Raw genomic sequence first — 26,667 nt, forward strand, 5'->3', positions numbered from 1 at the left:
TCTGTAAAAATCTGTCCTCAAAATCCTGAATATCTTCATTACTTTTTTGAATGCAAGTTGTGATCTTAGACCAATCGGTCCTCGGGGGGCGATATGTTAATAGCCAATCCCTGATTGCTAGCCAACCAGCGTCTAAATTCTGCAAATCGTCTCCAAGGGCAAATTCCACCTCAGTTCTAAGGGTTGAAATTACGCGAGTACCGAGCATGATAGTTAGAACTTGTACTCCATCAAATGGGTGGAGACTGTAAATGGATTTTAATCTGTTAATTCCATTCCATGTGGACATACCACCCTTTTTAGGATGTGGGAGATTTTTGGACCATTCGTCAATTTGTGCAGGCTCTGCTGGTTCCTGAGTCCATTGATGATCAAATATGTTTCTAGAGATAGTTTCACCTTCTTCCTCTATTTTTTTGCTTCCAACTCTAACCCGTTTGCGTTTTAAAGGGGCTAGTTGAATTAATTTAGTATTACGCTTTGTAGGAACACTATCTTCGTCTGATTCATTTGGCAGAGGAATTAATTTATTCATGACACTTGATTTCGGCTGTGCATTTGCCAATTGTGCCACTAGGTGGGCTGCTTGTTGAGTTTCTGTTACTTCAGCTGCTGTTTGAATCCAGTCTTTTAGGACCTTGCCGCTTTCAGTGGCATTGTTCAAATCTTTTTTTTAAACATATCTTTCTTCGATTAACTTGCAATTATCATATTCAATTCGCTCAGTTTTTGATTGCAACCTTTGATATCTTGACTCAACTTCAAAAATTTGATCTTGTAATTCTGCTGTTTGAATAGATAACTTCTGGAGTTTAGAGGTTTTGTTTTGCAATTCTGTTCCAATTTCATCATAATGTTCAAGAGTAGATTCTGCATCTTGCAGTTCTCTTTCTAAAACACATTTTTGTTCCATTACCTTGTACTTTTCAAGTTCAATTCTCTCAGTTTTTGATTGCAACTTTTGATATTTTGACTCCACTGTAAAAATTTGATTTTGTAATTCTGCTATTTGAGAAGATAACTGCTGGAGTTTAGAAGTTTTGTTTTGCAATTCTGTTCCAATTTCATCATAATGTTCAAGTTTTGCTTTTGTATCTTGCAATTCTTTTTCTAAAACACATTTTTCTTCAATTAACTTGGAATTTTCAAGTTCAGTTTGATCAGTTTTTGATTGCAACTGTTTGTATCTTGACTCTACGTCAAAAATTTGATCTTGGAACTCTATTTGAACAGATAACTGCTGGAGTTTAGAAGTTTTGTTTTGCAATTCTGTTCTAAGTTCATTGTCCTGTTCAAATTTGGATTTTACATCTCGCAATTCTCTTTCTAAAACACAGTTTTTTTCAATTAACTTGTACTTTTCAAGTTCAATTTGCTCAGTTTTTGCTTGCAGCTTTTGGTTTTTTAATTCCACCTCAAAAATTTGATTTTGGAATTCTGCTAATTGAACAGATAACTGTTGGAATTTGGCATCATCCTGTTCAAAACTGAATTCTGCATCTCGCAATTCTTTTTCTAAAACACATTTTTCTTCAATTAACTTGTACTTTTCAAATTCAATTTGCTCAGTTTTTGATTGCAGCTTTTGGTTTTTTAATTCCACCTCAAAAATTTGATTTTGTACTTCTGCTATTTGAACAGGCAACTGCTGGAGTTCAGAGATTTTGTTTTCCAAATCAGTTCTAGTTTCATCGTCAGATTCAAGTTTTGCTTTTGCATCTTGCAATTCTTCAACAACTGCAATTAGTTGGTCTTTACTGGTCCTATATTCATGATCAGTTTTATTTTTAGTAATTATCTCTTGCTGTCTGCGTAATTGTCCCATAATTGCCAGGGACCATTTAACACGTTCTGCACTGTGCAATCGTGTGCTTTTTCCCCATGCTCTCTTGATATTATCAAAGGACCACTGTCCTCTGTGGATATTATACTTTGATTCAATTTTTCTTGAGGTTTCACATAGGTCAAATTGTTTACGAAAGAAAGACCCAAAATCCCCCAACATATCTTCAACGGAAACATCTGGTATCCCAGTTCCTCCTTTTACCGTCGTAGGGAGTAAATTTCTGCCTTCTAAAGGGTCTAAATCTATACTTTCAACTGGATCAGCCATAAATTCAACCTTTCACTTAACTTTTTGTGTGTAGGCTGCGTTAGTCTCAACAACCAGCAGCTGATTGATTTAACACAGTCTATAAAAATGTCCTTTTCAGGGGTCGAAGCACTGATTGATGCGGCTTTAAGACTTTTAATGGGTGAAAAAGATATTTCTTACCCCAGTCTAGCCGTGGATTCCGACTGTCTTCCGATCTCTTCCGATTATTCCCGAAGCTTCCGTCGTCGCCTGATCCTCCTCCGATTTCTCACGAAGCTTTCCGAACCTCTCCGAAGGTCGAATCAGAACTCCTCCCCTCCTGCCCGACTACGCCAAGTGTTGAATCTTAGGATTTGAATCCAGTTTTATTTAATTTACAGTTGCCGGTTGTTGTTGAGACATTGCTGAAACTCAGTAGAAATTCAAGTTAAAAACTTGTCAGGTGCAAATAAGAATTGTTTTATTGAAGTTCATTGGTTACAACTTGAAAATGATTTAAAAGGTAGTTTGTAGACAATTTGATTTTCTTCAAAGAATCACAGGAATTATCTTCTGAGACAATAGCCTGAACACAACTTTAAAAGTCAAAGGCTGAAGTCAAAGTATGAAAATGAAATAGGAATACAGAACTCTTTTCTAATTCTCTTCCTTTACTTTCTCTCTCTCTCTCTTTCTGTCTTGTTCTCTTTGTCTCTTTCCTGTCTCTTTCTCTCTGTCTCTTTCTGTCTTTCTTTCTTCTTGTCTTCTTGTCTTTCTGTCTTCTTGTCTAAAATGGTGGCCAAATCATCCATGGATATACTCTTTCATATCTGTCTTAAGCGATCCGATCACACCCCAATATAATCCTAATTGGTTTAAGCTATATTCAAAACACATTTGATTTGATAACAAGCCATCCATCCTCCCAATGCAACGCCACTTCCAATTGTTGCTTATCTGTAACAATTGAGACGTTAGTCATCTCATCATGCTATTATTCCGAAAATATAAATGAAACTGTATAGAACATAGAACATAGAACACTACAGCGCAGTACGGGCCCTTCGGCCCTCGATGTTGCGCCGACCTGTGAAACCATCTGAAGCCTATCTGACCTACACTATTCCATTTTCATCCATATGTCTATCCAGTGACCACTTAAATACCCTTAAAGTTGGCGAGTCTACTACTATTGCAGGCAGGGCGTTCCACACCCCTACTACTCTCTGAGTAAAGAAACTGCCTCTGACATCTGTCCTATATCTCTCACCCCTCAATTTAAAGCTATGTCCCCTCGTGTTGGTCATCACCATCCGAGGAAAAAGACTCTCACTGTCCACCCTATCTAACCCTCTGACTATCTTATATGTCTCTATTAAGTCACCTCTCAGCCTTCTCCTCTCTAACGAAAACAACCTCAATTCCCTGAGCCTTTCCTCGTAAGACCTTCCCTCCATACCAGGCAACATCCTAGTAAATCTCCTCTGAACCCTTTCCAAAGCTTCCACATCCTTCCTATAATGTGGTGACCAGAACTGCACGCAGTACTCCAGGTGTGGCCGCACCAGAGTTATGTACAGCTGCAGCATGACCTTGTGGTTCCGAAACTCAATCCCCCTGCTTATAAAGGCTAGCACACCATATGCCTTCTTAACAGCCCTATTAACCTGGGTGGCAACTTTCAGGGATTTATGTACCTGGATGCCGAGATCTCTCTGTTCATCTACACTACCAAGAATCTTGCCATTAGCCCAGTACTCTGCATTCCTGTTACTCCTTCCAAAGTGAACCACCTCACACTTTTCCGCATTAAACTCCATATGCCACCTCTCAGCCCAGCTCTGCAGCTTATCTATGTCCCTCTGTATCCTATAACATCCTTCAGCACTATCCACAACTCCACCGACCTTCGTGTCATCTGCAAATTTACTAACCCATCCTTCTACACCCTCTTCCAGGTCATTTATAAAAATGACAAACAGCAGTGGCCCCAAAACAGATCCTTGCGGTACACCACTAGTAACTGAACTCCAGGATGAACATTTGCCATCAACCACCACCCTCTGTCTTCTTTCAGCTAGCCAATTACTGATCCAAACCGCTAAATCACCTTCAATTCCATACTTCCTTATTTTCTGCAATAGCCTACCGTAGGGAACCTTATCAAACGCCTTACTGAAATCCATATACACCACATCAACAGCTTTACCCTGATCCACCTGTTTGGTCACCTTCTCAAAAAACTCAATAAGGTTTGTGAGACATGACCTACCCTTCACAAAACCGTGTTGAGTATCGCTAATCAACTTGTTCTTTTCAAGATGATTATAAACCCTCTCTCTTATAATCTTTTCCAACATTTTACCCACAACCGAAGTAAGGCTCACAGGTCTATAATTACCAGGGTTGTCTCTACTCCCCTTCTTGAACAAGGGGACAACATTTGCTATCCTCCAGTCTTCCGGCACTATTCCTGTCGACAAAGACGACATAAAGATCAAGGACAAAGGCTCAGCAATCTCCTCCCTGGCTTCCCAGTGAATCCTAGGATAAATCCCATCTGGCCCAGGGGACTTATCTATTTTGACATTTTCTAAAATTGCTAACACCTCCTCCTTTTGAACCTCAATTCCAGCTAGCCTGGTCGACTGAACCTGAGTGTTCTCCTCGACAACATTGTCTTTCTCCAGTGTAAACACTGACGAAAAATATCCATTTAATGCTTCCCCTATCTCCTCTGATTCCACACACAACTTTCCACTACTATCCTTGATTGGCCCTAATCTTACTCGAGTCATTCTTTTGTTCCTGATATACCTATAGAAAGCCTTAGGGTTTTCCTTGATCCTATCTGCCAACGACTTTTCGTGTCCTCTCCTCGCTCTTCTTAACTCTCCCTTTAGGTCCTTCCTGGCTAACTTGTAACTCTCAAGTGCCCTAACTGAGCCTTCATGTCTCATCCTAACATAAGCCTTCTTCTTCCTCTTGACAAGTGCTTCAACTTCCTTAGTAAACCACGGCTCCCTTGCTCGACAACTTCCTCCCTGCCTGACAGGTACATACTTATCAAGGACACGCAGTAGCTGTTCCTTGAAAAAGCTCCACATTTCGATTGTACCCATCCCCTGCAGTTTCCTTCCCCATCCTATACCTCCTAAATCTTGCCGAATAGCATCATAATTGCCTTTCCCCCAGCTATAATTCTTGCCTTGCGGTATATACCTATCCCTGCCCATTGCTAAAGTAAACATAACCGAGTTGTGATCACTATCACCAAAGTGCTCACCTACATCTAAATCTAACACCTGGCCGGGTTCATTACGCAGTACCAAATCCAATGTGGCCTCGCCCCTTGTTGGCCTGTCTACATACTGTGTCAGAAAACCCTCCTGCACACACTGCACAAAAACTGACCCATCTATAGTACTCGAACTATAGTATTTCCAGTCAATATTTGGAAAGTTAAAGTCCCCCATAACAACTACCCTGTTACTCTCGCTCCTGTCAAGAATCATCTTTGCAATCCTTTCCTCTACATCTCTGGGACTATTCGGAGGTCTATAGACAACTCCCAACAGGGTGACCTCTCCTCTACTGTTCCTAACCTCGGCCCATACTGCCTCAGTAGACGAGTCCTCAAGCGTCCTTTCTACCGCCGTAATACTTTCCTTGATTAACAATGCCACACCCCCCCCTCTTTTACCATCTTCTCTGTTCTTACAGAAACATCTAAATCCTGGAACCTGCAACAACCATTCCTGTCCCTGCTCTACCCATGTCTCCGAAATCGCCACAACATCGAGATCCCAGGTACCAACCCATGCTGCAAGCTCACCCACCTTATTCCGGATGCTCCTGGCGTTGAAGTAGACACACTTCAAACCAGCGTCCTGCTTGCCGGTGCCCTCTTTCGAACTTTTAACCCTATCCCTGACCTCACTACTCTCAACATCCTGTACACTGGGACTACAATTTAGGTTCCCATCCCCCTGCTGAATTAGTTTAAACCCCCCCGAAGAGCACTAGCAAATCTCCCTCCCAGGATATTGGTACCCCTCTGGTTCAGGTGAAGACCATCCTGTTTGTAGAGGTCCCACCTACCCCAGAATGAGCCCCAATTATCCAGGAAACCAAAACCCTCCCTCCTGCACCATCCCTGTAGCCACGTGTTCAACTCCTCTCTCTCCTTATTTCTTACTTCGCTAGCACGTGGCACGGGTAACAACCCAGAGATAACAACTCTGTTTGTTCTAGCTCTCAGCTTCCACCCTAGCTCCCTGAATTTCTGTCTCAAATCCCCATCTCTCTTCCTACCTATGTCGTTGGTACCTATGTGGACCACGACTTGGGGCTGCTCCCCCTCCCCCTTAAGGATCCCAAAAACACGATCAGAGACATCACGAACCCTGGCACCTGGGAGGCAACACACCAACCGTGAGTCTCTTTCGTTCCCACAGAACCTCCTGTCTGTTCCTCTAACTATGGAGTCCCCAATGACAAATGCTCTGTTCCTCTTCTCCCTTCCCTTCTGAGCAACAGGGACAGACTCTGTGCCAGAGACCTGCGCCCTATTGCTTACCCCTGGTAAGTCGTCCCCCGCAACAGTATCCAAAACGGTATACTTGTTATAGAGGGGAACGACCACAGGGGATCCCTGCACTGCCTGCCGGTTCCCTCTGCCTCCCCTGACGGTAACCCATCTACTTTCTTCTTTTACCTGAGGTGTGACTACCTCCCTATAACTCCTCTCAATAACCTCCTCCGCCTCCCGAATGATCCGAAGTTCATCCAGCTCCAGCTCCAGGTCCCTAATGCGGCTCTCGAGGAGCTGGAGTTGGGTGCACTTCCCGCAGATGTAGTCAGGAGGGACACGAGAGGTGACCCTTTCCTCCCACATTCTGCATTTTGACACAGTCTAAAATGTTTCAGCTTGCATACGTTATGGAATGTGGTTCAGGCTGTTATCACAAGTGGCCAGAAATCAGAACAATGGAGCCTTTAATTATACCACCTTAAAACCCATGGGATTTCGCTGCTGCCCTTGAAAGAATGTGATGTTTTTATCAGTGGTTCTGTTTTTCCCAAACACATGTCTGAGTTTGGAAGTTGTATATTTCTTTCATTTTAAAACTAGGATTTAATATTTCTGTCTTAAACAGTCTTCTTACCTATATAAAGTGTATTTAAAATACCTGACTTCTACAATGGTTAGCACAGCCTCTTCACAGCGTCAGGGACCCGGGTTCAATTCTGGCTATGTGTCATTGTCTGTGTGGAGTTTGCACGTTGTCCCTGTGTCTGTGTGGGTTTCTTCTGGGCGCTCCAGTTTCCTCCAACAGTCCAAAGATGTGCAGGTTAGGGTAGGGAATGGGTCTAGGTAGTGTGCTCTTTCAGAGGGCCGGTGCAGACTTGATGGGCTGAATGGCCTCTTTCTGCACTGTAGGGATTCAGTGGTTCTATGGTATCAGTTGGGACGATGAGCCTGACGAATATTAATCATGAGGAAGTGACACCACAATGAGAAAGTGACATCACACATAAGCAAGGTGACCGATATCCTTCAGAGTCCAATCAGACATTGATCATGCCCCATTTAACCAATCAGGAACTGATCATGGGCTGCTTGGGCCAATCAGAACACTGGTTCACTACCATCAGACCATGTGTAGAGGTAATTGCTGGAAAGGGTTAATGAGCTACAATTCTCTGGAGCTCGACATGCAACACAACATGAAGTAAGAGGACAGACTTCAGTCAACAGGACAAGAGACATCGCCAAAGTCACCCAGAAGTCGAGAGCTGGTGATCCAGAGTGAAAGGACTGATCCACTGCCTTGGTTGAGTATTGTGATTGAATTGGCAAGTCAATTAAAAGTAGAGGTGTTGGTTAAATCTAGGAAGGGACATATATATTATGTATTAGTTGAGTGCCTGGGTCTGTTATAAACACAGGACAGTGGGCAGCATGGTGGTGCAGTCGGTTAGCCCTGCTGCCTCATGGCACTGTGGTTCCAGGTTTGATCCCAGCCCTGGGTCACTGTCTGTGTGGTGTTTGCACATTCTCCCCGTGTTTGTGTGGGTTTCGCCCCCACAACCCAAAGATGTGCAGGCTAGGTGGATTGGCCATGATAAATTGCCCCTGAATTGGAAAAAATTCTAATTTAAAAAAAAAATTAACACAGGAGAGCTCATGAGCAAGTAGTCCAGGTCGTGTAGCACATTCTGGTGGGGACACCGGTCTGGATAGGATGTGGTTGCAGTTTGGGCATGAGAGGGAATTAAAAACATGAAGATGTGGGAAAGGGAAGAAAACAGAGAGAGGGGAAGAGATGGAGGGAGAAAAAAGAGAGGGAGAGAGAGAATTAAGGTTGGACTTAAAGGCAGAAGTGAGGAAAGTTAAAAAGGAGGAGTAACCCTTCCCAGTCCAAATCCCAGTGGGGATCTTTTTAAATTTATACAGGCCCTACCAAGATTTGAGGGGAAAGATGTAGAAACATTCTTCATGGCATTTGAGAAAATAGCAATTCAAATAGAGTTGACGAAGGAAGAGAGAGCATTCCTCATGCAAAGTAAACTGATGGGGAAGTGCAGGAAGTTTATACTTCCCTGTCAGAGAGGCTGTCTCACAGTTACAACAAGGTAAAGACAATTCTGGGTGTATTTCAATTAGTTTTGGAGGCATTGAGGCAAAACCTTTGGAATTTAAAGAAACAACAAGGACAGATTGAAACTGAATTTGAAAAGGTTAAACAGGACAATTTTAATCAGTGGGTATGAGCACTGGGCGTTGAAACCAGCTATGGTGCTCTCAGTAAAATTATTCTCCCAGAAGAATTTAAGAATTCAATACCTTCTGTGATAAGAATCTACGTTGAAGACCAAAGGGGGATGACCGCTAGACAAGCAGCAATAATGGCTGACCATTATGAGCTGATCCATAAATGTAAATCTTTGTTCCGTCACCCCCATAATTTGGTTAAGGATAGGAAGTGGGAGAGTGAAAGGAAGAGAGGTAGCCAAGGTAAGGAATAGATAGCTGGGAATGCTCGGAGGTCGTCTCCTCAGACTAGGAAGGAAGGTGCTGAGCGTGGAGGTGAGACACAAAGGTCTCAGTGTTACCGTTCCAATAAAGTGGGAAGCATTCGTACAGCCTGTTGGACGTTGTGAGGAAAGCCCATGGGACTTGTTGAGATTCATAAGGGGGATTCTGAAAAGGGATCAAAAGTGGAGAATAGCACAGAGCGGACAGTAGCTCTAAGTGGAATTAGGAGACCTGAGGTAAACTCTGCTGTGGAAGCAGGTGTGGTGAATGAGGTCGATGAGAGATATGCAGGGCTTTGATCTGAGAGGAAGATCACCCCATTTTCATCAAATGATGGAGCCAAACCCAACATTATTTCAAGGGTCACAGGTCCTACACAAACTCTCTCGCTGGAGAGGGATTTGTTTTTTCCTCTGGAGAGTTCAATGAAAGCTTAGGGATTGGATTCTCCGCTGTCGGGATTATCCGTTTCACCGGCAGCCCGGAGAATTCCCGATGGCGTGGGGCTGCCCACAATGGGAAACCCCATTGGCCGGTTGGCGAGATGAAGAATCCCGGGGGCCCCCTGCAACAGATTTCTGGTGAGGCGGGACGGAGAATCCTGCCCAAGGTATTGGTGAATGGGATAAGTGGAGATTATATCCCAGTTCCATTGTATAAAGTACAATTGGAGTGTGATTTATTGTCACGACTTCTGGTTGTTAGAGTGGTTAAGAAGTTGCCTGTAGACAGAGTAGACTTACTTTGGGGGAATGATTTGGCAGTTGTGAAGGTTGCAGCTTCACCCATGATTGCAGAGAGTCTGAGGGAAGAAAAGGAGACAAAACAGTTCCAGGAACAGTTTCCAGATATTTTTCCATCATGTGTGGTGACCAGGGCAATGGCTAAACAAAGTTCATCGCCAGAGATTAAAGTCACGCCACAATCAGATGATAGAGCAGCCAAAACTATCCTTGAGAATGAGGATAATTGTGAGGAAGTATTTGATAGGACTTCATTAACTGACGCCCAGGAGGCTGACCCAGAGTTATGTAGATTCGCACAGTTAGGTCTCATGGAAGTTGAGGCTGAAATGGTTCCAAAGTGTTTACACATTGAGAACGGAGTTCTGAGGAGGAAGTGGAGACATCCTTATATATCTGTGGTTGAGGAGTGGATTTTTGTTCATCAGATATCCCAAATATTGTGGGAAATACTGCAGGTAGCGCGAGATACCAACGGCAGGACTTGTGGAAATTCGGAAAACCCAGGTATCAGTCAACAGGTATTCTTCCTGGCCAGGACGGCAAAGAATGTAGTGCGATTCTCTCGAATTGGTCACACCTGTCAGGTGATAGGTAAACCACAACACAGGATTAAACCCGTGCCTTTAATACCCAGACCAGTGTTTTAAGAACCGTTTATTCGGGCATTGGTGGGTTACATAGAACATAGAACACTACAGCGCAGTACGGGCCCTTCGGCCCTTGACGTTGCGCTGACCTGTGAAACCATCTGAAGCCTATCTGACCTACACTATAGAACATAGGATCGTTGTGTAAAATGAAGGCAGGGCTGAGCGGCCTCTCCCCTGTGCGAACTCGCTGATGTCTCTGCAGGTTGGATAATTGAGTGAATCCCTTCCCACACTGAGAGCAGGTGACCGGCCTCTCCCCAGTGTGAACTCGCTGGTGTCTCTGCAGGGTGGATGAATCACTGAATCTCTTCCCACACTGAGGGCAGGTAAATGGCCTCTCGCTGGTGTGAACCCGCTGGTGTGTCTGCAGGGTGGAAGAATCACTGAATCTCTTCCCACACTGAGGGCAGGTGAATGGCCTCTCCCCTGTGTGAATTCGCTGGTGTGACTGCAGGCTGGATAACCGCGTGAATCTCTTCCAACACTGAGTGCAAGTGAACGGTCTCTCCCCAGTGTGAACCCGTTGGTGTATCTGTAGGTTGGATGACTGAATAAATCCCACCCCACACTGAGGGCAGGTGAACGGCTTCACCCCAGTGTGAACTCGCTGATGTCTCTGGAGGTTGGATGAATCACTGAATCCTTTCCCACACAGAACAGGTGAATAGTGTTTCCCCTGTGTGAACTCGCTGGTGTGACTGCAGACTAAACAAGTGAATCCGTTCCCACACATAGAGCAGGTGAATGGTCTCTCCCCAGTATGAATGCGTCGATGAGTTTCCAGTGCAGATGGGACTCTGTATCCCTTCCCACAGTCCCCACATTTCCAAGGTTTCTCCATGTTTTGTTACTCCTTGTGTCTCTCCAGGTTTGCTGATCAGTTGAAGCCTCGTCCATACACAGAACACGTGTACAGTCTCTCCCCGCTGTGAATGGTGTGATGTTTATTCAAGCTGTGTAACTGGTTAAAGCTCTTTCCACAGTCAGTGCTCTGGAACACTCTCACTCGGGTGTGTGTGTGTCTCGGTGCTTTTCCACTCACACTGATGTTTAAAATCTTGTGAAGTCAACAGATCGGTAAACCATTCTCCCTCTAGATTCAAAGACAATGACATTTAGGACCCGATGAATTGAGTGAGTCTGTGAGACCGAGACATGATGTTTGAGATTTCTGTCTGTAATTCCTCCTCTTCTAATATCCTGTAAAACAGTTTGGAAAAGACATTGCAGTCAGCAGAAGATCGAAATTCAGAACAGACAATTCTACTTACAATGGAACATTCTTCTTATGGTATGGAAACCATAACAAATCGGAGTTGCAGTCGGCCATTCGGCCCATCAAGCCTGCTCAACCATTCAATGAGATCATTGGCCGATCTACCTCAGCACCATTTTCCCACACTATCCCCCACATCCTTTGATATCTTCAATATCTAGAAACCTACGTATCTTTGTCTTGGAAAGACTTGATGACTGAGGCTCCACAGTCCTCTGGGGTATAGAATTCCAAAGCTTCACAACATCCTCGAGTGAAGAAATCCCTCCTCATCTCAGCTTTGTTTCCATTTTCTCACCTGTTCCCCATAACCTTCTTCAATCAGAAATCTATCCAACTAATCCATAAACATATTCAATGACCCTCGCCTTATAGTGATCCCTGTGGAAGAGAAATCCAGAGACTAACAACCATCTGATGGAAGAGATCATTGGAAATATATAACAGAGTTATTATACTATATTAAACAGCTAGAAATAATAACAAATGTGCTTTATTACAGAACTCTGAATAATCTATCGAATGTATACCATATAATAACACTAGACATATCATACGGGGTGGCACAGTAGCACAGTGTTTGGCACTGTTGCTTCACAGCGCCAGGGTCCCAGGTTCGATTCCCAGCTTGGGTCACTGTCTGTGTGGAGTCTGCACGTTCTCCCCGTGTCTGTGGGTTTCCTCCGGGTACTCCAGTTTCCTCTCACCAGTCCCGAAAGACGTGTTTGTTAGGTGAATTGGACATTCTGAATTCACCCTAAGTGTACCCGAACAGGCACCGGACTGTGGCGACTAGGGGCTTTTCACAGTAACTTCATTGCAGTGATAATGTAAGCCTACTTGTGACAATAATAAAGATTATTATTATGATTATCTCTGTCTGATATTAATTTATTGTCACTTTAAATGTCAGCCATGTTGGGGAAATCAGAACTTTAATTGTGAACATTAGGAAAGAGCCCATCCTTTTAGCCAGACAAATAAATGTGTCAAGCTGAGGGAGCAAAGGATGTCAATGTCTTCAAGAGAGAGAGAGACCTGGGCCAATCTTTCCAGAGTCTGCACCCTCCCTGGATTCACTTCCTTTCCCATCAGTTGTAGCAAGTGACCAATTGAAGGTGAGAATGAGAAATTAAATGGAAAGGGGCAGAAAAGAAAGTGTTTTACTCACAGATGTTAGAGACAGGAGAAGGTTTCAGTCTGTGTGAAGCTCAATCTTCAATCACTCCCATTGGCTACAGGACTAGAGTCCTTCTGGGCGTCCAACTCTTCCCATTGGTCAACGCCAATGCAGGGCGGTCAGGTGGTGGGCACTCCCTCGCACATGCTCAGTTCCCCCTCTCCTTTGGACATGCGTAGTCGCTGGCCGGGTGGGGGAGGGGAGGCCGGCGAGCGGCTTCTCGCTCTGGCCGGAGACGTCAGCCGGTTGCTTGGAAACGTTGTCTCGAGAAGGGACAACAATGAGTGGGGCCCCGGCGGGGAGCCCGCGCCGAGCCTGCGCACTGCAATGCAGAGACGTCACCGCCGAGCAAAATGATTCCTATTGGCTGATTCAGGCTCTCACACAATGAAAGGTTCTGGTTTACCCAGCAGGTGGCTGACGTTTAAGGAGACAATAAATTAATATCGGCAGTGAACAGGCATCTGTCAATCAGCCTGAATCAGCACCTTCAGGAGAATTGGGAGAGTGAATATTAGATACAGCAGAGTGAGAATGGAGGGAGAGTGTGTGGGATGGAAATTTACACCTTTTGGGGAATGAGAGAGGAAAGAATGTTTCAGAGAAACTACAATTGTCTGTTCTGAATTTCTATCCTGGACTGACAGTGATACATTTTTAAAACTCCTTTTACAGGATATCAGAAGGAGAGGATTTGCAGACAGAAACCTCACACCAAACATCAGCTGCAGATCTGCTCTATTCATTAGCCTTTCATCGTTGGATAACCATTTGTCTATTCTGTCTGCTGCAGAAAATGTTATGAATCAATTTGACTGGAAGAGTACTGAGATACACACACATCTGAGTAATCGTGTTCCAGTGCACAGAATGGGGAAAGAGCTTTAATCAGTTATATAGCTTGAAGAAAACATAAAGAATTGGTGCAGGGAAAGACCAAACACGAGTTGTGTGTGGACAAGGCTTCAACAAATGAATTGAATGTTGAGAGGCAGAAAGACACCTGCAAGGAGAAACAATGGAAATACGGGGAATGTGGGAAAGGATTCATATCCCCTACTGAAGCTGGAAATTCACCAGTCCTGGTGGGTATTTTTCATCCTATATTAAATTGTAAGTCATTGTTTTGTATTTACTTTATTTTTTCATGGATGTGGGCGTCGCTGGCTTGGCCAGCATTTATTGCCCATCCCTGAGGACATGTAAGAGACAACCGCATTACTGTGGGGCTGGAGTCACATGATCGCCAGACCAGGTAAGAATGACAGATTTCCTTCCCTAAAGGACATGAGTGAACCAGATGGGTTTTTACAACAATTGACAATGGCTTCATGGTCATCATTGGACTTTTAACTAAAGATTTTTATTTAATTCAAATTCCACCATCTGCCCTGGTGGGTTTCGAACCCAGGTCCCCAGAGCATCACCCTGGCTCTCTGGATTACTAAAACAGCGACAATACCACTACGTCACTGTCTCCACATAATGAGGGGAGGGACTTTGTTGATTTATTGTTTAAATATATAGTATTCTTTTAAATTTTTAAATTTAAAGGGTTTACTCATGGCAGGAGAGCACAAAGCCATGGTTTGGTCCTCTTGCTCCATGTGGGAATCCAGGTGCATTTCCAGTTCCCGGGACCAGCATTGTGTGCAGGAAGTGTGTCCAGCTGCAGCTCTTGGAAGCTCGGGTATCAGAGCTGGAACGGCGGCTGTGGAGCATCCACGAGTCTGAGAGCATCGTGAGGCATGTTCAGAGAGGTGGTCACACCGCAGCTGAAGGAACTTGAGGAAGGAAGGGAATGGGTGACCGCCAGGCAGTCCAAGAGAAAGAGGCGGGTATTTCAGGAGTCTCCTGGGGTCCCGCTCGCTAATCGGTATTCCATTTTGGAGGCTGATAAGGCTGGTTCCTCCGGGGAGTATGAACAGAGGCAAGTTTCTGGCACCACAAGCAGCCTGTCTGTACAGGAGAGGGGAAAGAGAGGAAGAGCAATAACAATAGGGCATCCTATTGTATCTGGAAAATCACAGATATGTCAACCAGTATTTTAATCAAAGTTCTACCCAGGTGTCTTTTAATAGCCAGGAGAAAAATGGACAAAATACAATCTTTATTGAACAAAGTTAATCCGTAAATTAACCCAAGTTTGTATACAAGAAATATCCAGGATTCGGCTATACTACCCCCAAAGGTGGCTGGATTGAACTGTAGATCCAATCCTCCAGCCTCTCTGGTCCATCATCACTAAGTTAGTCTCAATGGCAGCTTCCTCCCTCCTTCCTTCTCTGGTCAGTCTGGGGTTGGTCAGGGTCATCTCCCACATCAGGTTTTCGCTGCTGGTGTGCTTTGGACATCTATTTTCATCCTCCTTCCTCCCCGCCTTTTCCAGAAACTACTCTGGCTTCTGGCCAATGAGCTCTCGGGAGAGGGTCACAACAGCCAATGGGTTTCTTGATGTCTGCTTGACAGGACACTGGGCCCCGCCCCCAGGTGTCCACCTCTGTGGTGTCTGCTGGCACATAACCTGTTTTCCTGGGTGCACAAGAGTCTGGCTCGATCTGGGACACTGACAATGGGCTTGTGCAATGAATAGAGTGCAATGATCTGTTGATGGCGAGTTGGTAGGGCAGTTCCAGACATGTCGGAGTCTGTATATTCGAACTTGACCAAGTTCGAATTCCCAGCAGGCCATTTGCTGGTGCTGACTCGTTTAACTTAAAGTGTCCATTTCTTTAATTTCGGATATCCAATTTTAATGGAGCTTAAAACTAGGCCGGCTATGTTACCACAGTCCCTCCTTTTGATTCAGTGAGCATCAGTGAACATTTAAGGGTCAATAAATTAATATCGGCCAGAGATAGGTCGAGAGTTGTTATATGGTACAGTTTAGATATATTATTTATGGTTCTGTACAGTACATATAATTTTTATTTCTCGTATTGTAATATTGTACTATAACTACGTCATATATTTTCAGTAATCTGTTACCTCAGAGGGTTGTTAATCTCGGGATTTCTCTTCCTCAGGGGCCAGTGGAGTCTGGAGGTCATTGAATATATTCAAGGATGAGTTAGACAAATTTCTTTTTTTAATTTGAAGTACCCAGTCTTTTTTTTCCCTTTGGACATGTGCAGTTCCGGGCCATCTGCCCGCATGGCAGATGGAGCGAATTCTCCAGCATGGGGGATATTGGGAGCTGCGGCCGCCATTACTCATCCGGAGCCCAGTCTCCACCTCCTGGACTGGGATGAAAAGTGGAGGGGTGGGCATTGACCACAACCTTACACGAAGCACATGTGGATAGTCACTGGATTGGATTTTGACTCTTGCCCACCCTGACCAAAACATTTTTGAACTTAAAAGTACCCAATTCATTTTTTATCCAATTAAACGTCAATTTAGTTTGGCCGATCCACCTACACGGCATATCTTTGGGTTGTGGATATGGGACCCACGGAGACACGAGGTGAATGTGCAGATTCATGAGCCGGAGCCGGAATCAAACCTCGGCGCCGTGAAGTTAGACAGATTTCCGATTGACGAGGGAGTTGAGTGTCATGGGGAACAGGTCGGAAAATTAAGTGAAAGTGAAGATGAGGAGTGAATTCTTCTTTCGAGGATGCGGTGAAGCTTTGGAATTCTCTACTCCAGACGTCTGTCAGCAAGTATTTTCCATTTCGCGATTGATAGGTTTCGAGATAGTGAAGATTGATGGAACCATCAATTCACCAGACACGTGCTTTAAGATACGAACAGTGGTTTTAATCTACTTGCAACAGATCCAGCCTGTTCCGCGTTGAACTCTCGATGAACTGAATGACTGGCTCTGAGCATCGGTATTTATACAGCAGTCCAGGGGGTAGAGCCCTGTACAAACTCCTAAACATTCCCAGCGCTACTCCCCCTAGTGGTCGGGCAACGCAACTGCACTTACAAATGCATGGTCTCATGTATATACAATACAGTGTGAATTACGGAGTTACATTCACCACATTCACCCCCTACAAAATAATCAAGTCCAGCGGGGGTGGTGGTTCATAAATTGAGTCTGTCCGGTGGTCGAACTGTCCGCTGCGATCTGCGGAGCACCGGGGTTGCAGCCTCCTGCGGTGGCTGGACGGGTGTTGTGGGTTGGGGTACGATGGCGGACTCCAGGGAAGATCTCGTCCAAGCTCCATACACGTCTGGTTGGACTGGGGGCGCTGGGGGTTAGCTGGTGCGGGTGCGCGGTACAGGTGGAGCGAACTAGTGGGCTCGGGAGCGCGAGGGGGCGGCTGGGTGGGGTCTAGGGTGAGGGGTGCATCTGTAGTGATAGAGGGGATGCTGGATCCGGCGGGTGCAAGGTCCCGGAGGGATACGGTGTCCTGACACCGTCAGGGAACTCGACAAAGGCGTACTGGGGGTTGGAGTGAAGCAGGCGCACCTTCTCTACAAGGGGGTCGGTTTTGTGCGCCCTGACGTGCTTCCTGAGGAGTACAGGGCCCGGTTTCTTCAGCCATGCCGTGAGAGAGAACCCCGTGGTAGTGCCCCTGGAAAAACTAAAGAGCCGCTCGTGAGGGGTCTGATTGGTCGCTGTGCATAAGAGGGACCTGATAGAGTGGAGCGCATCTGGGAGGACTTCCTGCCAATGGGAGACTTGGAGATTCCTGGACCGGAGGGTCAGTAGGACGGTCTTCCAGACCGTCGCATTCTCCCTCTCCACCTGCCCGTTCCCCCTGTGGTTGTAGCTGGTAGTCCTGCTCGAGGCGATGCCCTTGTCGACCAGGTACTGACGCAGTTCGTCGCTCATGAAGGACGAACCCCGGTCGCTGTGCACGTAGCTGGGGAAACCAAATAGGGTGAAGATACTGTGCAGGGCCCTAATGACTGTGTGGGAGGTCATATTGGGGCACGGGATAGCAAATGGGAAGCGGGAGAACTCATCTATGGCGTTTAAGAAGTAAACGTTCCTGTTAGTTGAGGGGAGTGGCCCTTTGAAATCGACCGCGAGGCGTTCAAAGGGCCTAGAAGCCTTGACCAGGTGGGCCCTGTCTGGTCTATAGAAGTGCGGTTTGCACAGATCGGGCAGTCTCTGGTGACGGCTTTTACCTCCTCAGTGGAGAAAGGCAGATTTCGGGCTTTGATGGAGTGGGCGAGCCGGGTGACCCCCGGGTGGCAGAGGTCGTTGGGCGATCTGGTTTACCATGTCTGCAATCCTGGGGAGGGGATACGCGTCAAGGAGCGTAAATCTATTTATGGTCTGACTATAGTCGACAACCATACGGAATTTTTCTCCGGTCTTGACGACCACCACCTGAGCTCTCCAGGGGCTGTTGCTGGCCTCTATGATCCCCTCACTGAGAAGCCTTCGGACCTCCGATCGGATGAACACCCTATCCTCCAGGCTGTACTGCCTGCTGCGAGTGGCTACGGGTTTACAGTCCGGGGTGAGGTTGGCAAAGAGAGGAGGGGGGAGATTCGCAACGTGGCTGGGCTGCAGATAGTGAGTGGGGCCAGGGGTCCGCCGAAACTGAGGGTGAGACTCTTGAGATTACACTGGAAATCAAGGCCTAATAAGAGTGGGGCGCAGAGTTCGGGCAGGACGTAGAGCTGGAATTTGGCATAGCTAGCGCCTTGGATTGTGAGCGTCGCGGCGGTGTGCCCTTGGATCTGGACAGAGTGGGAGCCCGAAGCGAGGGAGATAGTTTGCTGCGCGGGGAAAACGGGGAGCGAACAGCGTCTTACCAGATCTGGGTGTATGAAGCTCTCAGTGCTCCCGGAGTCGAAAAGGCACGGCGTGCTGTACCCGTTAATTTGGACCGTCGCCATCGAGTTTCGCAGATGCTTCGGGCGCGATTGGTCCAGGGTGACTGCGCTGAGTTGCGGGTCGTCGGCGGCTCGATCAGCTGTGCTGGAGTGGCCCCGTGATGACTGCCCTCTGAGTTCGTAGTCGTCGAGGTGAGTTTCAGAGTTTGAAGGGGATGGATCCCAAGATGGCTGCCCCCATGAGTCGCACATGGCCGGCCACATGGAGGAGGATTGCAAAGATGGCCGCCCCCATGAGTCGCACATGGCCGGCCGCATGGAGGAGGATTGCCAAGATGGCTGCCCACATGAGTCGCACATGTCGGGCGGGGGCGGAGTCGGCATACAGGCTGCAGCATTTCGGGGCCTGTGGGCCTGTGAATTCAGGGAACGAGTGCTTTGAGCCGTGGGAGGGTTAGAGGCTGGGGCTTTCATCGCTAGAAACACTCTGGCATAGTGTCCTTTTCACCCGCAGCTGCTGCAGGTCGCGTTGCGGGCTGGGCAGTGCTGACGCGAGTGCTGATCCTGGCCGCAAAAGTGGCAGGCTGGAGCAGCATTGTGGCTGGGTGGCCGCGTGGCGCAGGCCTGGGGGAGTCGCTGGTCGGGGGCCCATGACGGGGTCGCGGGGTCCGCGGGGAACGAGGTGAGGCTGCGGAAGGAGACCTCCATAGTGGTAGCAAGTTCAACAGTCGCTTCAAGATTTAGGGCCCCCTTTTCCAGCAGTCGTTGGCGCACGTAATTTGACCTAAGGCCTGCAACAAGGTATCGCGTACAGCAAGTTCTCTATGTTCTGCCGCAGTAACCGCCTGGTAATTACAGTCACTAGATAAAGTTTTAAGCTCTCTCAGGAATTCTGCGAGCGGTTCCGTAGGCCGCTGGCGGTGAGTAGTAAACACGTGTCGCGCGTAGACCTCATTTACAGGCCTTACATACATTTTGTCGAGTAGCGCTAGGGCTTCAGTATACGAACCGGCGCAGTTTAATTGAGTAGAGATTCTGTGGCTCACCCTCGCGTGCAGTAGGCTCAGTTTCTGCTCCTCTGTTGTTTCGGCTGTGCTTGCTTCCGCCAGGTAGGCTTTAAAACACCGCAGCCAATGAGAAAAAAATTCTTTTGCCTCTGCATCCTGTGGGTCGAGTTCCAGTCGCTCAGGCTTGAGGGCTGATTCCATGATTGATCCTGACTGTTTCTTAAGTCGATTAAATTGATGGAACCATCAATTCACTAGACATGTGCTTTAAGATATGAACAGTGGTTTTAATTACTTATAACAGAGCCAGCCTGTTCCGCGTTGAACTCTCGATGAACTGAATGACTGGCTCTGAGCATTGGTATTTATACAGCAGTCCAGGGGGAGGAGTCATGGGCGGAGCCAAGGGTGGAGCCCTGTACAAACTCCTAAGCATTCCCAGCGCTACTCCCCCTAGTGGTCGGGCAACGCAACTGCGCTTACAAATGCATGGTCTCATGTATATACAGCACAGTGTGAATTACGGAGTTACATTCACCACAAAGATATCAAGGGATATGGGAGATAGTGTGGGAAAATAGTGTTGAGATCGGCAATTGAGCTCAACAAAGGGTTCAGCAAGTTTAATGGGCCAAATGGCTGACTGCAGCTCCTATTTGTTATGGTCTCTGTGTCCAGGACAGGAAGCAGTGAGCAGGGATCTGTCAATCAGCCTGAATCCGCACCTTCAGGAGAATTGGGAGGGTGAATATTAGATACAGCAGAGTGAGAATGGAGGGAGAGTGTGTGGGATGGAGATTTACAGCTTTTGGGAAGAGAGAGGGAAGAATGTTCCATCGGAAGCAGAATTGTCTGTTTTGAATTCCTGTCCTGTACTGACAGTGATGACTTTTGTCAATTGTTTTTCCAGGATATTAGAAGAGGAGGAATTACAGACAGAAATCTCAAATGTTACGTCTTGATCTGACAGAATCACTTGATTCCTTGGGACACACAAGCAGGTGAGAGTGTTCCAGAGCACTGACTGTGGAAAGAGCTTCAACCAGTTACACTGTCTGAAAAAAACATCACACCATTCACAGCGGGGAGGGACTGTACACGTGTTCTGTGTGTGGGTAAGGTTTCGATTGTCCAACCTGGAGAGACACAAGGAGAACCAAAACATGGAGAAACCGTGGAAATGTGGAGATTGTGGGAAGGGATTCGTTCAGTTATCCGGCCTGAAGACACACCAGCGAGTTCACACTGGGGAGAAACCGTTCACCTGCTCTCAGTGTGGGAAGGGATTCGTTCAGTTATCCGGCCTGAAAACACACCAGCGAGTTCACACTGGGAAGAAACCGTTCACCTGCTCTCAGTGTGGGAAGGGATTCGGTGATTCCTCCAACCTGCGGACACACCAGCGAGTTCATACTGGGGAGAAACCGTTCACCTGCTCTCAGTGTGGGAAGGGATTCAGTCAATTATCCCACCTGCAGACACACCAGCGAGTTCACACTGGGGAAAGGCCGTTCACCTGCTCTCAGTGTGGGAAGGGATTCACTCGGTTATCCCACCTGCAGACACACCAGCGAGTTCACACTGGGGAAAGGCCGTTCACCTGCTCTCAGTGTGGGAAGGGATTCAGTCATTTATCCAGTCTGCTGACACACCAGCGAGTTCACACTGGGGAGAAACCATTCACCTGCTCTCAGTGTGAAAAGAGATTCACTCAGTTGTCCAACCTGCAGACACACCAGCGAGTTCACACTGGGGAAAGGCCGTTCACCTGCTCTCAGTGTGGGATGGGATTCACTCGGTTATCCACCCGGCAGAGACATCAACGAATTCACACTGGGGAAAGGCCGTTCACCTGCTCTCAGTGTGGGAAGGGATTCACTCAGTTATCCAGCCTGCAGAGACATCAACAAGTTCACACTGGGAAACCGCGTCCGTTCAGCTGCTCTCAGTGTGGGAAGGGATTTTTTCAATTATCCACCCTGAAGAAACATCAGAGGGCTCACACTGGGGAGATGCCGTTCACCTGCTCTCAGTGTGGGAAAGGATTCAGTTACTCATCCAGCCTGCAGACACACCAGCGAGTTCACACTAGGGAGAGGCCGTTCACCTGCTCTCAGTGTGAGAAAGGATTCAGTTGCTCATCCCACCTGCAGAGACACCAGCGAGTTCACACTGGTGAAAGGCCGTTCACCTGCTCTCAGTGTGGGAAAGGATTCAGTTACTCACCCAGCCTGCAGAGACACCAGCGAGTTCACTCTTGGAAGAGGCCGTTCACCTGCTCTGTGTGTGGGAAGGAATTCTGTGTTTCCTGGCAGTTACTCAGTCACGAACAACTTCACAAGTGATAATGGGGTCGATTCTGCTGTTACTGTTTCTGCTTCAGTTACATCCAGGACGGCATTTTGTTCATTCTGACAGTTGGTGTTGGAGGGAATTAAAGTTGAGTCCTGGAGACTGTGGTGAACTTTAAGGAAAAGTCTTTGTTTCACATGTATGTGGACATACAGAGGCTCGGGCCTGAATGCTGCAGGTCCCAACGAGTCTGTCTCTCCCCCATTGTACATTGCAATGACCAGTTGTACTGTCCGATGTCGTATTGATATGTTAATTGTTTTTACAGAGTACAGATAGTTGGATAAATGTAAAACTTAATATTAACATTGATTTGTTTTGGCAGCACCATGGCGCAGTGGGTTACCCCTGTTGCCTCACGGCGCCGAGGTCCCAGGTTCGATCCCGGCTCTGGGTCACTGTCCGTGTGGAGTTTGCACATTCTCTCCGTGTCTGCGTGGGTTTCGCCCCCACAACCCAAAGATATGCAGGCTAGGTGGATTGGCCATGTTAAATTGTCCCTTAATTGGAAACTTTAAATTGGGTACACTAAATTTATTTTTTTTTTAAACATAGATTTTTTGTTTTATTGAATGCTGGATGGTCCGTATAATCACATTAAGTACAGAAATTATTTGAAACAAACCTGATAATTGCATCTCCGGCCGATTCTTGGCCCCCATTTAGCATTTCAAAGGGTTGTTCTAACTGTGATGTGGTGTTAACGGCCTCCCCTCCATGTTCATCCGAAGATAACCATCTTTCTGGATTTCTGAGCAGTCTGTCTGTCTCAGTGCAGTTTCCCTGATTATTTTGCTAATTCAAATGGGTTTTTCAGACTTTTGCCATTGTGGGTGTAGATGGCCTGTGTTGATTGCTGCCTGCCTGGATGTCTGAATTAACCGTCCCTATTTTCTAGTGAGGTATGACTTGCCTTTGTGCGTTTGTACATTTATCACATGATTAAACGGAGATGTGAATGGACATGTGAATAAATATACATATAGAAAAACATGGGCCCCGATATTTTCCCACAACAGGCCCCCCTGGATCAAAAATAGATCCAAGATCGCCATGAACCGATATCTGTCGTGGTGCACCCCGCTTGTGTAATAAACTATACCTTGTGGATATCGTTGCCGATCCTCATGGAAGCTCTCCTTCCTCGATCATAATTGAGGACACGGTGCTGGATCCTTCAGGTGGCCTGGCCTCCAGATCACGGAAAGTGTCCTCAACCACCCGCTGTGAGTAACAGCCATTAACCTTTTCCCTTCCCGCTGTCATATGCGAACACCTTTAAGAAATAGGTGTTTATTGAATAGCTGTAGTAGGTGTACCTTTATGAAATGGGTGTTTGTCAGATAGCTGCAGTGATGTCAGAGTGTGGGTGGAGCTGGGCTGTCTGTCTTACACTTTCGTTTTTGAGCAGGCAGCTACAGTATATTTTAGTTTCCTTTTGAGAGCCGGATAGCCGCAGGAAAAGCAAACATCTGTATAAGGGGCAGCAGGGTAGCATGGTGGTTAGCATAAATGCTTCACAGCTCCAGGGTCCCAGGTTCGATTCCCGGCTGGGTCACTGTCTGTGCGGAGTCTGCACGTCCTCCCCCTGTGTGCGTGGGTTTCCTCCGGGTGCTCCGGTTTCCTCCCACAGTCCAAAGATGTGCGGGTTAGGTGGATTGGCCATGCTAAATTGCCCGTAGTGTCCTAATAAAAGTAAGGTTAAGGGGGGGTTGTTGGGTTACGGGTATAGGGTGGATACGTGGGTTTGAGTAGGGTGATCATGGCTCGGCACAACATTGAGGGCCGAAGGGCCTGTTCTGTGCTGTACTGTTCTATGTTCTATGTAAGGCTCTATCTCTGCAATCTAAAGACTGTCACCAGATCATTTGAGGATTTCAAAGTGATAACTGCTCTCAGTAGTGAATTTAAATCTGATCTCTGTGTTGAAAAGGGTCTTTTGTCTTATGGATGTTGTAAGGAAAGACTAAGGGTTACTTATAGAGTACAGTATTCTTTCGGGGGAGTATTTTAGTTGATGGTTGCTAAGCTGTTTATTGTCTGTGTTTAAAAATGTTAATGGGATTCATAGAATAAACATTGTTTTTGTTTAAAAATACTCTTGGTTCTCTGTTGCACCACACCTGTAAAGTGGGCCCTTGTACTCCCCATAACCACACTCTATTAAAAGTTGTGGGTCAGGTGAACTCCATGATACACTTTGGGGTTCTCTAAACCCTGGCCCATAAGAAATTGGGAGCTCGAGGGGGATAAAAATCTATCTATTGGGTTGACTTTGTGAACTTAAAGACAGTGAGGGGTGAGCATATTGTGGTTGTTTTTCAGGTGTGGTATACCAGTTTAAGTAGGAGTGTGTTGTGCACAATGGCTCTTTCAGAGGTTCTGAAATTTTTGGAGGTGGAGACGGTCACACGCAGTACCTTACGAACAGAGACTAAAAATAGGCTTTTAGATTTCCCAAAAACATTGCAGTTAACATCACCTGACAGAATACAAAAAGAAACGGTACTTAAATTGCCTGAGATACAGTCTGACTCATTAGAAATGGCAAAAAGTCAGTTTCAAATCAAGCAACTTGAACATGAAAAAGAATTAAAGCTGCTTGAATACGCAATGAGAGAAAAAGAAAGAGAAAAGGAGATACAGATCATGGAAAAACAAAGAGAGAGATGAAAGGGAAAAAGAGAGAGAGTTTGAACTTAGAAAAAGGCCATGAAACATGACAGTCAGTTAAATTTGGCGGATGTAAAGGGAAATATAGTTGGAGGATAGTGATGAGGATAAATAGAAAGAGCATCATAGTCGAAGGCTTGGTGGGGATCTCTTTAAATACGTCCAAGCATTGCCACGGTTTGATGAGAAGGAGGCAGAAGCCTTTTTCATTTCATGTGAGAAGGTGGCTGTACAAATTCAATGGCTACCGATCATGTGGGCATTACTGATTCGAACAAAGCCGGTAGGTAGGGCTAGTCTGGTAGGTAGAGCTAGTGAAGTGTTTGCATCACTACCGGAGGCGGTATCTGGGAGGTATGAGGAGGTGAAAAAATCCATTTCCGGTGCGTATGAACTAGTGCCTGAAGCCGACAGACAAAGGTTTAGAAATTTAAGGAAAGAACCTGGTCAAACACACATGGAGTTTGAAAGGATCAAACAGAATAACTTTGATAGGTGGCTAAGGGCTTTGAAAATAGACCAAACGTATGAAGCTCTCAGAGAAATTAGACTTTTGGAGAAGTTTAAAAATTCAATTCCTGATGTAGTGAGAACTCATGTGGAAGAGCAGAGGGTTAAAACTGCGAGGTTAGCAGCATAAATGGCAGATGATTATGGATCAGTTCATAAGTCAAAGCTTGGTTTCCGACATCAGTTTCAGCCGGTGAGGGATAGAAACTGGGGAAAAGAGAAATACTCAAGTGTTAGAGGTAAAGGAGATCTGATAGGAGATAATAAGGAGAGTGCACCTCAGATTAAGAAAGAAATCCAGGAGGGTGGAAGAGAAATGAAAAGTTTCAAATGTTTTCACTGTAATAAACTAGGCCATGTAAAGTCACAGTGCTGGTGGTTAAAGAAAAGCACTGGGAAGGCTGATGTGGTAAAACAGGAGAAGACAGTGGGGTTCGTTAAAGTGGTGAAAGAAAGCCCAAGTGAAGTGAAGGAGGTACAAAAGATTGTACAGCCTGATCAAGAGGTAATTGATAAGAAGTTGCCAGATCTCTTTAAAGAATTTACTTGTGTGGGTGAAGTTTACTCAAATGTATGAGAAGGAGCAGGTAAAGAAGTCACAATTTTAAGAGTTACGAGGGCTGGTCAATCTTTAATGGTAAGGGATGAGGAATTATGTAGTTTAGGAAAAATATTGCCAGTAGAGATGGTAATATGTGGAATTCAGGGTGAGAAGAGTAGTGTTCCATTATATAAGGTAAGGTTGCAAAGTCCAGTGAAGAGTAGTGAAGTGGTAGTAGGAGTAATAGAGAAACTATTTTGTCCAGGAATACAGTTTATCTTGGGTAATGATATAGCTGGATCACATGTGGGAGTGACGTCTACTGTGGTTGATAAGCCAGTGGAAAATCAGACAACTGAAGTGTTGAAGGAAGAATATCCTGGGATTTTTCCAGATTATGTAGTAACAAGGTCATAAAGTCACAGGTTAAGACAAGAGGAGAAATCAGAGTGAAGATGAAGTTGAAGTTAAATTATCAGACACGTTTTTGATCAGATTGTTGGAAAAGAACAAGTAAAGTGGAGGATGAGGCGGATATTTTTAGTTCAGGAAAATTGGCGGAGTTACAACAGAAAGATATAGAAATAAAACGGATGTATCAGAAAGCTTACACAGAAGAGGAATCTGAGTGCATACTGGAGTGTTATTACTGTAAAAATGAAGTCTTGATGAGAAAATGGAGACCTTTACATATGTCATGTGCGAGTAAAAAATGGGTGTTTATCGAATAGCTGTAGTAGGTGTACCTTTATGAAATGGGTGTTTGTCAGATAGCTGCAGTGATGTCAGAGTGTGGGTGGAGCTGGGCTGTCTGTCTTACACTTTTGTTTTTGAGCAGGCAGGTAGTGTATTTTAGTTTTGCTTTGAGAGC

At 45.9% G+C, this 26,667-nt stretch overlaps 2 protein-coding genes across 2 annotated transcripts in view; one reads left to right on the forward strand and one right to left on the reverse strand.

Annotated features, from left to right (window-relative positions):
* Positions 1-22,517, forward strand: part of LOC119951594 (zinc finger protein 91-like) — a 54,689-nt gene extending 32,172 nt beyond the window's left edge. Inside the window, exons 4-7 of the mRNA XM_038774778.1 lie at positions 9,822-10,446; positions 11,724-11,803; positions 14,523-14,714; positions 20,841-22,517. Coding sequence (XP_038630706.1) covers positions 9,822-10,446; positions 11,724-11,803; positions 14,523-14,714; positions 20,841-22,065 — 2,122 coding nt within the window. The 3' untranslated portion in view covers positions 22,066-22,517. The remainder of the gene's footprint in view (positions 1-9,821; positions 10,447-11,723; positions 11,804-14,522; positions 14,715-20,840) is intronic.
* On the reverse strand, positions 71-10,799 carry LOC119951201 (kinesin-related protein 3-like). The gene is made up of 2 exons (XM_038774228.1): positions 9,860-10,799; positions 71-2,440 (listed from the first exon to the last, which is right to left on the reverse strand). The coding sequence occupies exon 2, from the start codon at positions 2,111-2,113 to the stop codon at positions 674-676; it is 1,440 nt and encodes a 479-aa protein (XP_038630156.1). The 5' UTR covers positions 2,114-2,440; positions 9,860-10,799; the 3' UTR covers positions 71-673.
* Positions 22,518-26,667: the final 4,150 nt, after the last annotated feature.

This window comes from Scyliorhinus canicula, chromosome 17 (assembly GCF_902713615.1).
Source record: "Scyliorhinus canicula chromosome 17, sScyCan1.1, whole genome shotgun sequence".
NCBI lineage: Eukaryota > Metazoa > Chordata > Chondrichthyes > Carcharhiniformes > Scyliorhinidae > Scyliorhinus > Scyliorhinus canicula.